This window comes from Vespula vulgaris, chromosome 2, assembly GCF_905475345.1.
Source record: "Vespula vulgaris chromosome 2, iyVesVulg1.1, whole genome shotgun sequence".
NCBI classification, from domain to species: Eukaryota; Metazoa; Arthropoda; class Insecta; order Hymenoptera; family Vespidae; genus Vespula; species Vespula vulgaris.
The window spans coordinates 18,711,385-18,722,136 of record NC_066587.1 but is presented as its reverse complement, the minus strand read 5'-3'; the positions used below and the strand labels follow the sequence as shown (position 1 = coordinate 18,722,136).

Genomic DNA, 10,752 nt, shown 5'->3' with positions numbered 1-10,752 from the left:
AAGCAAAGAATTTAAGCTTCGAGTGGCGAGCATCGTGACTTAAATGCGGATACGTAATTGTCTGTCAAATATCGTAAGATTAATATATCGATTAATATAAGTATCTAATAACGTCTGTTAAAAATTAAATAATAATAATAATAATAAAGCCGATGAGAAGGAAGAGAATAAAGGAAAAGAGAAAAACATGAGGCACGATAAAATTTAAATTTCCTACTCGTATGGTTTAGTCAACGTTGCCTCACAAACGAAAACAACTCTCGACAAGAGAGAGACTATATTTATTGTACCGACTACGTCCCTTTCTGTGCATCGCATTAAAAATTGGATGTACACTGATCACTCGATAATTATGTTGAAAATAAAATATAATTAATTCGAATTTAGTTTGTTAGTAATGCCAGGTTTAGAAGGAAGTATTTCGCTCGATACGAGTCCACCCACGCACGGCCTAATGTCCGATGGAATCGCTTCTGAACAAGTAAAAAAATTTCTCTTCCGATCGCGAAAAATACACGAGAGTGTACAGAACGACGAAAGTTTAGAAATTTATATACCGGAGGTAAGAAATTCCTTTCCCAATGAGAATTTCTATCGATATTATATCGATGATATTAATAAATTTCTTTTTCGCTACCGGTATTACGTACTTTGTTTGGTTAGAACGGTACGATGGTAACTTTATGTAATCCCTTTTTAAATCAATTTAATTGAAATAATATCCAAATAAATATGAAATAATATAATCGTTCTAATATGTCTTCAACGTGTTTAGATTCTATAATTACATGTCATTTTATTTCGTTATAGTTACTGCAAGCAAATTACAGTTATTACACTTGGCCCTCTGCACCAGTTCTTGCCTGGTTTTTGTGGGAGCATAGAGAGGAGCTCATCGGAAAGAGAGTTTTGGAATTGGGTTCTGGTACTGCTCTTCCCGGTATTTTGGCCAGTAAATGCGGCGCTGTTGTAACTTTAAGCGACTCTGCTAATTTGCCAAGAAGCTTGCAACACATTAAAAGAAGCTGCGAATTAAATGGCATTTTATCTCAAGTTAGAATAGTCGGAATTACGTGGGGTTTATTTCTCTCTAGTTTATTTACCATCGGTCCATTAGATTTAATTCTTGGATCTGACTGTTTTTATGAACCTACGCTATTTGAAGATATAGTTGTCACCGTAGCTTTTCTGTTAGAAAAGAATCCAAATGCAAAATTTCTATGTACTTATCAAGAGCGTAGCGCCGACTGGTCTATCGAACATTTATTAACTAAGTGGGGTCTTACATGTAATCAAATATCACTTTCTACTCTTGGAACAGATTCGGATATTAATATACATGAATTGATGCAAGATCACACTATCCACTTGCTAGATATACAAAAAGCTACTTGAGTTATTTTTTAATATCATGGGTAATGTACGTAAAATATATAAGATATTTGTTTTTAACTTGCCATGGACTGTAAGTCAACATGAACTTAAAGCGTATTTTAATAAATATGGGTATACGTATAATGCGGTTGTAACTTTTAGCAAGAAAACAGGGCTTAGTAAAGGATTCGGCTTTGTCGAATTTGTTGATAAAAAAGTGTATGATACAGTGTTGCAACAACCATTCCATGTAATAGATAATTACAATATAAGAGTAAGAGAATTCAAATTTTGATTAAAAGAAATTGAAGGAATTCATTATTACATATCTATCGATCATGGCTGAAAATAATGATTTCGATATAACTGATCTAGAAAAAACATTTGACAAAGCAACAAAGTATGTACAAACCGTAGCATCAGAACTAGATTCTGAACAACTACTTAATTTATATAGTCTATACAAACAAGCTACCGTTGGACCTTGTAACATTCCCAAACCGAATTGGTATCAAGTGCAAGCGAAGCAAAAATGGGAAGCATGGAAAAGTCTTGGTGAAATGGATCAGGAAACTGCAATGAATAATTATATATGTGCGTTAACCAAAATAAATCCTACTTGGGAAACAGATGTGGCAACGGAATCCCGTGCGTGGACCACAGTTAGTAGATTGCCTAATACAGAGAAAGAGTTACTTGATACAGATAAAACATTTCTTGATTGGGTAAAAGAAGGTCATAAAGAGAAAGTACAAGAAATTTTACTAAAAAATTCTACATTGACAAATATATTGGATGAAGATGGTTTGTTACCGATACACTGGGCAGCAGATCGCGGACACGTTGCAATCATTGAATACTTAATTCAACACGGTGCAAATGTTAACTCCAGAGATATTGATGGTCAAACACCTTTACATTATGCAGCATCATGCGGACATGTAGATGTAATCAGATATTTACTTTCCATGGGGGCTGAATCTATGGAAGATAACGATGGTATGAAACCAAAAGATGTTGCAGATGAAAAAGTGGTAGCTATTCTTTAATAAAATGATTATGTGTATAAGTAAATTGTGCTGTAGTGATGATAATATTCTTTAACTACGTGAATAAATTTAACGTGTTAATAATATTTTGGTAACATTTATATTGTTTAGCAATTGTTATTACTCTTATTCTTGTTCTTGTTCTTCTTCTTATTATTATTATTACTATTGCGATCATCATCATCATCATCATTATACTCAGATTATTTTGATAAGGAAACTTTTTATTTATATACAAATAAATCCTTTAATAATCCATTACATTCACAGCCTAAGCACTCCTTAGGTAAATGCATGATTTGTCATTTGCGTTACTTCCATAACAATCTTATAATAAAAAACTGATTACATATTGCGTTTGAAACTTAGAAGTATACCTTTTACATAATAAGGATTCAAATGTGTCTTTGAGAGAATACAAGACCAGCTGCCGTTCGCGTTAATGCATTAAATACCATTTAATTGTAAAAGCAATATTTTTGTTTGTGATATAAAAAATATTACGTATACTCTCACAATTATTTGAAATAGTCAATTGATAATTGCACGACATTAGAATGGAATAATTCTAGAAAACAAGAAATATAAGAATTGAACTTTTTACAAGATTTTAACATAATCTTTCTAGTAATTTAAATAACATAAAAACATGTTACAATTTATAACAAATAATACTTATATCATTGTCAAATGTACATTATCACATTTGCTGAATAATTATTTACCGTATATGATATAATGCGATATAACAACATAAAAATTTTTTAATAAAAGAGCATATATATTTAAACATATGTACTATATCCAATTGCACTTAAGTTTTATATACGTTTCTCAAAATAAAGCTAATAGTGATTTTCAATATTTTTGAAAGAATACATATCTTTTGTGCACAGATATTAAATTTTTCTGTGAAACGACAAGAAAATATCTGACCGTTTACAATACTCTCCGAGAAAATCTAATTTTCTCTCATACCTTATTGAAAAAATAGAATATTGTACAATACAACTATCCATCGTTTTTTTAATCATTCCATGATCATCTAAAAATGCAAATAAGTTAAGGTACAAGATGTTACTGTATATATGCTTAACTCAAGTATAACTTATACGTACTTTTAACGTACATATGTATACTTTAAACACGGTCATTTCGTTACGCATATCACTCAAAGGCTCAATTCCAATGGAAACATTCAAAGGTTTGTCAAACTTCCTTTTTATATGGACGTATCGTTCGTAAAATTGTATTAAAAGTAATAATATTATCAAATAGCTATAACTTTAATATTTTACCTAAAATGCACACTGCATTTTGTGCGCTTGGATACGCGCGTTTAAAAGGAGATCGAATTTTAAATTATTTTCCTTATATTTACGCTAATTTTCAGATTATATTTGACTTCTTAACAAAATGTATAAAATTTGATAAGCCATAAAAAAATATCAGCTTAGATATGCAAATCAGGTATAATATTTTTAAAGAGTTATGCGTTACATAAACATTTCGTTTAAAGTTCATAGAAAGTTTTTTAATCACATACAACATAGTGTTATGTGAAAACACCTTTCATTACGTACAAAGTATCGATGACGCAGTGATGGCTTATCGATAATTACAAAGACCATTTTATGTCGAGTTTTTAGAGATTAGTACTCTCCTGTTCGGATTTAGGCCGAGTCGAGGGAGGCGGAGGTGGTGGCGGTTGTGGCCTAGGAGGCCTTTGATGAAATCTTGGGGATGCTGGAACAGGTTGTTGTGGTGACTTAAGCACAACTACAGTCTCTGTTTGTGTTTGAACATCAATAATGTTGCCTTCAGATTTAGTCCTTGCATGTGCCTTTGCCTGGTCTGGGACATCTGGTCTTGCAGGTTTCTCTGGTCGTTCACCATACAAAGACATAGACGAAGGTCGACTACCCACACTAGGACTTCTCTGCAAGTTCGAAGCTGTGTTGCCATTGCTCTCTCCTGGATTGCAGAACACATTGCCATTTCCACGCACTTGTATTATACTGACCTGTTGCTTGTCCACAGAGTACATGTGTGCCCTTTCCAAAGTAAGGGGCTGCAGATTTATTAAAATTAAGTTTTAATGTTATTAGACACGTTTATCACATCCAAACACAAGATAAATGTCATATATTGTAAAAAATAATACTCATAGCTCATATTCAATTTAATACTCATTCATTACAAATTGTAAAAAACTGAAAGCAATATTATTTATATAGCTTACATATTCCTATTTCACAATATCCAGGTCGTAATACTTGTTTTGGATTCGCGTAGTAAGTACATTATTACAGAAAAATGGCAAATTTTGTCCACCAAATTAACCACTCTATCTAAGGAATTTAAATAATATATTTGACTTAAAATACACCTATACCTGCTTTATCTTTATCGCATACAAATACATATCGTCAGTCAAATCTGTTCCCTGTTAATAAGTGTACAGGAATAATATATGTCACGTTTAAATACTTACTCCTGACTCGGTGTCTAAATTTTCATTACTTTGACGCGGCTGTTGTCTTATAAGGCTTGATGGACGAACCAACCCAGCAGGTCGTTCTGGAATTGCTGGTTTACTACCTCTGTCTCCTACATTTAAATTCGTTATACTGTTGCTATCAGACTTCTTACGTAATTCGACTGTATCATCTATAAGAATTTTATCTGTTAAATGACACTGTTCTAATAAAAAAGAAAATATATAAGTATTAATCTTTTGCAAATAATCGAACCTGTATTATGCGTTATGTTTGTAATATTTCTAGGAGCAGCAACTGGCCTTCTCCTTTCTAACGTGGATGGAGCAGGTTTTTCTGTTGGTAATGGCTTAGGTCTTGATGAAGAAACATCCGAATTGTCAATATCTACAGATGACTTGTTTTGAATGTTTTCTACGCTACTTATAGTTTTATCAAGAGAAACAGGAACATTTCTTTTTTCAGACTTTTGCAACTCTGCATTTAACGTATCTAGTTTATACTTTTCTGTATCAATATTATTCTTAGCCAATTCAGACTGTGAAGTATTAATTTCAGAAACGTTTTCGCAGTTGTCTGCAGGTTGAATATCAACCTGAGCTATTATTCCTTCAAAACCTATATGTTTTATTTCTATTTCTGAATTTTTTTCAGCTTTTTCTACGTTATTTTCATGTCTGGTCAGTAACTCTGTATTTACTTCGTGCTTTTGTGCCTTGTATGTTGCCCGGTTAAGTGTAGCTGACATTAAAGGTCTAGGTGGTTTATCTGGAGCTGGAGGTGGTTTATCATCGCACCTTTTATCATTTTTATCCGGTGTTGTACCACTTGGCGGTGTTGGTGCTGGCTTGTTTTTTCGACGAGCCGCAGGCTTTGGACTGCCCTGTGGTGGACTTTCACCGTGATCACTCAAACTACTGTTTGAAACACAACGACGCATACCAATCACCTGCGGTTCCAAGCCATTGACTATTCCAATTTCTAAGTCACGATCAAAATCTATTTCACCTGGGAAGAACCAATCTGCATATGTTATCAACTGATCCACGATAAGACTAGAGATACTTGTAGTACTCATATTCATTCTGAAATAATACGATTGTATATATATATAACAATGTAATAGATTGATTATAAATTAAAAGACACATGAAAAATATAACAAAAGGATACTTACACTATTGTATTTACATCCTCTTGTGGGCTCCAAATCAAGTTAGGACCAATTACGATTGCTATGTTTTGAGGTGACATTTTATTGATATCCTGGTTTTTGCTCAATACTGCTAAGAATTTAATTAGAAATCGCAAATTTTCTAAGTTTGCAGATGGGAGCTTGTGCAGCACTTCCCAGAGCGCACGTAATCTAACTTCATTTTGTGTTATTTTAGCAGCAGCCATCCATTCAGGATACAACCTTTTAAGAAAATAATAAAATAACAATTATAATAAACTGTTATGAAACATCCTATATTACAAAAATTATACTTACTTAAATGTTAATAAAGGTTCTGGAAGTTCACGTAAATAAGACTTCAATGCACCAGCTATAACGTGAGGATCTTTGTATTCTAAAGCTGTTGATAAAGTCAAACAGCATGCATCTAAACTCAGCTTAATTCTACGAGATTTAGATGCAGCACCAGCTACTCTAAATAAACCTTCTTCTTCCATACCTAAACGCAGTAATGCAGATACGCACAATTGTATAGGTAATGCTATTTTCCTATTCGTTACTCTAAGATGTTCTTCAAGAGGATAACCATAAACTGGTTTCATTTCATTATTATCTGCAAAATGTATACACATATTAATACAAAAGAGTCAAATATATTAGTAATCCTAAATTCAAAAACTATATACTAACTGATATAACTTTCTAATCCAGGAATAAGATCTTCAAGACAGTGTAAAGCACTTTCATGATATGCTCTTTGCAGTTTGACATATTGTATGATAGTCTGTGCTAATTCTGTTTCTCTTGACATTAATTGAAACATTTCTGCAGCTAGCTGATCCCTACATTGTTCAACTTTAGATTCTGCCTCTTCTAAATCTTCTCTTAAACTGTCTGCTTTTGTTGCACCAGTTCCTATACATATGTAATACAAACATACATGTAATATAATGTAATATGAAGTAAATATTCTTTTTCTTTTTTCATTTATTACTACTTTGGGATTATAGAAAAACTTTCTTTTTTAAGTTTCGCAACTATCTGAACGACTTGCTATTTTATTGATATTTGAACGCTGTTATTTAAAAAATATATTCATTACCAGCATTATGCTTGCTAGCTTGTTGATAGCGCGTTCTTGCACTGTCCATGTCCAAAATTAATCGTGCCAAATTTCTCTTATGTTTCAATATATTTGGAATGTCAGTATCTAAAATATGTTGTAATGGAGCTGCAACATATTGTTCTACCTTTGCTTCGTGTTCTACCGTTTCATTAGCTAATGACATCTGTGCCCTTCCACATTCTAAAAGAGTAAAACCCATAAGGCCATCCTCTGTTGCATTTTCCAACATCGTTTGTCCGAGTATATACTCGGGACATTTTTTCTAAAATAAATATATATTTTTATATACAATTACATAATTATTCAAAATATTATTATATTAATAATTTTGTATTTTTACGTAATTATAAATTAGCATAAATAATAAATAAATTCTATATTACATGCTTTCCGTTTTGTAATATGTCATAATATATTAAAGTAATACATATAACTTGGCGCATAATTAAATGCAGTAAAATTTTCTCGAAATTAATCAATCAATATTTACCAAACGTTTCTCCTTAAATGCAGGTTCCTGTGCGAATGCTTGATTAGGTGGATTACCAAGTCTTTTACTTAACCCAGTAAGAGCTGCTCTAATCTGTTCTACATGTTTGTCTGCAGCTTGCAAATCATCCGTAAGCACTTCTGTTTTGCCAGCTCTATTTAAAAGAAAAAAATTAATAAAAGAATAAATGGAAGATGATATCAGAAATGATCAATATATATGAAGTTAAAACATTAGTCTGTCTAAAGAGAAGAAGCTTAAACAGGAATAACTACTTTTGGGATATCCTGACTCATGGTTTATTTTAGTGCATGCTCTTCGATTTTCCTTTTCTTGTCTGTCAATAACCTTTGAACGTACAATATCAATAAGATAATACAACGCATCTTATTGATCACTACTATGAAGTTAAAAAAAAAAAAGAAAAGAAAAAAAGAACAAATGCATAATATTACTGTACCATTAGTTTTCAATAATTGGTTTTTAACAAATACTGTTAAATACTATCAGTAGATTACATTTTTTATTGAAAGAAAAAAATAAATAATAAAATTTGAAAACACCTTCTCGTTCAAAGAAGAAAAGAAAGAAAAAAAAAAACAGGAGAAAAAAAATAAATCGATTTAAAGATAAATCAATCAAGAGAGGTTATCCTTTTAAATATAATCGTAAAGAACGATTTACCTAGAAAAAGTTTGATCGGCGAGCTGTTTCACCCTAAAAAACTGTTTCTTCATGGTCGCTGATCGGTCGACACTCGAGGTGAAATCGTAGTGAGAACTTCCGTCGAAAAAGTGATAGACTGTCTAAAACCTTTTCACTTTTGAACCAAGGATAATGTTTTTGAATCTAGCTCGGTTCACGTACGTTCATCTCTTGTTTTCTTATCCTCCGATACGCGGGACGATAGCGTTTGAAGACAAGGAAAAAGGAAGGGACGATCCTTCGTATCGTAGCAAGGGCGACTGTCCGTCATAATGTTTCGACTATGATCTCACACCCTGTGCGGAAGGCGCACACAATTTTGATCGGTCTATTCTTACGCAGCATCGACGCGATAACCTCGCCGCACTATGAACGTAGACAAACGTATCACAATAGAATTACACACGACCATGCACTTTCTTACGTTTACGAACTCTATCGTATAACTCGCGCTCTTGTTATAGCGAGAACTTGTTACGAATGACTACAAGACAAACGCACCGCATTGTGAATCCTTCTCACTCTTACAGACTTCTCTTGTCGACGATGAACAGCGACGACGACGACGACGACGACGACGACGACGGCGGCGGCGACGGCGACGACGACGACAACGCACGCAAGTAATCGACTGAACATTGCCGCGCCCTGTGTGCCTCTTCACGATTGCCACCAATTGCCATTAATACGCGTTGAATGCCGCTTTCTTCTACGACTTCAGACTCTTCCAAGAATCGAAATAACAAAGTGGCGGAAAATTCAATTTTTCCATACTATCTTAAGAACGACAGTATCGCTACTTTAAAAATCTCATTATTTTCATTTAATTTTTGAATTATATATATTTCATATTTTCCTTCATTATACACACATACACGTGGTACAAGTAAATTGTTAAAAATATTACTAACCTATTCACAAAAATTAACTTCTTTTGAAATTTGAATATTTCATTGTTCACAAAGATCAACGGTAGAAGAAAGAAAATATACGTTGAAGAAAAATGATACGAGAGACATTATTACAGATGAAGAAGAGAATAAGTGATAATAAATAAAACGTTTCCGGCAATTTAGCTAAATCAAAGCTGTCTACGTATAAAGAGATAATAGGGAGTAGGAGAGAATAATAATATACATGAGAATTCACCAAAGCGAAAAATTCTTCGTTGCGAATGTCTCGTTGAATATGTTTTCACAATGTTCTATTAATTTATGATTCTAATTAAAACGTACCAAGTATGATGTCAATAACGCAATAAGTATCAGAAGGGATAATCTTATGTAAGATATACTGCGAAGCTCCGTAACCATTTTGTTAGGTTTGATTTTATCGACATGTCAAGTTAAATCATACACATACAAAATAAGTTGTATATACCAACCGAGTTGAAGTTAAAAAAAAGAACATAAGAAAAGTTTTAATTCTGTATCTGTAAAGTTAGATGGCGTAGTAATACGTTACGTGTGTAAGTTTGAACTTTCATATACTAATCCACACTTCTTACCCATATTCAAATTAATCACAAAATTCAATTATAAACAAATTGATCTCATTTTTTAATTAATCTTCCTATAATTATATTTTGCTTGAATATTATCATAATAAACTATTTGCCGTATTTCTTAGATGCATGCATATATATATGTGTGTGTGTGTGTGTGTGTGTGTATACCCACAAAATTCGTAATTAATACACAATAATTTTCTATCAAAATAAAATATGAAGAAAAACAACTTACATGTTTATACAAATTTACATTCTTACCATCAATTTAATATAATTGTGTATATCATTACAATATAACCGATTAAAATTATGTTAACTTCGTACATTTTAAACAGGCATTAGGCAGTATGTTATATTATATACATATGTGTGTATATAATTCAATAAAAGTAATATATTCTACAACTATTTGACGTATTTATTTTGACGAATTTATTTCTTTAATATCACACGCATTTGTAATAGAAAAACTATTATCTTGTGGTTTTATATCAAATGAGACATTTTAACATTGTTCTTTCTATCAAATTAGTATTATTAACTTTCAATAACATCTACACATAAATAAAATGAATAAGTAAGCAACATATGATGTACACTGCGCGTATTTTTGTGAAAAATGGACAAACTGTACTATTTCGAAAATATGTATAACAGATGTAAAAAAATAAATTCAATATATATGTAAAATATATATAACTATTATTTCACACGTTCTATTATATTGTAGTATAAGAAATTATTCGTAAAAATAATTTCATAAATCATAAAAAGAACTAAAACATAACGTAAAATAATAAAGAAATTTGTACACTTGATCGTG

General features: G+C 32.0%; 3 protein-coding genes across 8 annotated transcripts; 2 read left to right on the top strand and 1 right to left on the bottom strand.

The window, feature by feature from the left end:
- Positions 1–255: 255 nt before the first annotated feature.
- Positions 256–1,541, top strand: LOC127061556 (histone-arginine methyltransferase METTL23). 2 transcript variants are annotated; one of them, XM_050988606.1, is made up of 2 exons: positions 256–562; positions 811–1,541. In XM_050988606.1, the coding sequence occupies exons 1-2, from the start codon at positions 398–400 to the stop codon at positions 1,393–1,395; spliced, it is 750 nt and encodes a 249-aa protein (XP_050844563.1). In that variant the 5' UTR covers positions 256–397; the 3' UTR covers positions 1,396–1,541. The 2 variants fall into 2 exon arrangements, with proteins under 2 accessions (XP_050844563.1, XP_050844562.1); XM_050988605.1 differs by having other exon boundaries at positions 393–667.
- Positions 1,542–1,566: 25 nt separating this feature from the next.
- LOC127061559 (acyl-CoA-binding domain-containing protein 6) lies at positions 1,567–2,509 on the top strand. Its single transcript, XM_050988610.1, has one exon. It carries the CDS (start codon positions 1,713–1,715, stop codon positions 2,421–2,423), a length of 711 nt encoding a protein of 236 aa, XP_050844567.1. The 5' UTR covers positions 1,567–1,712; the 3' UTR covers positions 2,424–2,509.
- Positions 2,510–2,626: 117 nt separating this feature from the next.
- Positions 2,627–9,824, bottom strand: LOC127061525 (rho GTPase-activating protein 44-like). Of its 5 annotated transcripts, none has more exons than XM_050988513.1 (10): positions 8,399–9,824; positions 7,715–7,868; positions 7,201–7,486; positions 6,789–7,013; positions 6,414–6,711; positions 6,099–6,338; positions 5,177–6,006; positions 4,918–5,093; positions 4,447–4,494; positions 2,627–4,362 (listed from the first exon to the last, which is right to left on the bottom strand). In XM_050988513.1, exons 1-10 carry the CDS (start codon positions 8,449–8,451, stop codon positions 4,069–4,071), a joined length of 2,604 nt encoding a protein of 867 aa, XP_050844470.1. In that variant the 5' UTR covers positions 8,452–9,824; the 3' UTR covers positions 2,627–4,068. The 5 variants fall into 5 exon arrangements, 4 of the variants coding, with proteins under 4 accessions (XP_050844470.1, XP_050844469.1, XP_050844467.1 ...); XM_050988512.1 differs by having other exon boundaries at positions 2,627–4,494; positions 8,399–8,785; positions 8,921–9,824; XM_050988510.1 differs by having other exon boundaries at positions 2,627–4,494; positions 8,399–9,143; positions 9,655–9,824.
- Positions 9,825–10,752: the final 928 nt, after the last annotated feature.

What these genes read in the sequence shown, in the direction of transcription:
- LOC127061556 (XM_050988605.1), top strand. Translation starts at nt 398, where the DNA reads ATGCCAGGTTTAGAAGGAAGTATTTCGCTCGATACGAGTCCACCCACG. An exon ending in TACTTTGTTTGGTTAGAACG is followed by an intron (nt 668 to 810) that starts GTACGATGGTAA and finishes ATTTCGTTATAG; the next exon opens with TTACTGCAAGCAAATTACAG.
- LOC127061559 (XM_050988610.1), top strand. Translation starts at nt 1,713, where the DNA reads ATGGCTGAAAATAATGATTTCGATATAACTGATCTAGAAAAAACATTT.
- LOC127061525 (XM_050988512.1), bottom strand. Translation starts at nt 8,451, where the DNA reads ATGAAGAAACAGTTTTTTAGGGTGAAACAGCTCGCCGATCAAACTTTT. An exon ending in GAACCTTTATTAACATTTAA is followed by an intron (nt 6,339 to 6,413) that starts GTAAGTATAATT and finishes TTTTCTTAAAAG; the next exon opens with GTTGTATCCTGAATGGATGG. An exon ending in AAACATAACGCATAATACAG is followed by an intron (nt 5,094 to 5,176) that starts GTTCGATTATTT and finishes AAATTCTTATAG; the next exon opens with ATGATACAGTCGAATTACGT.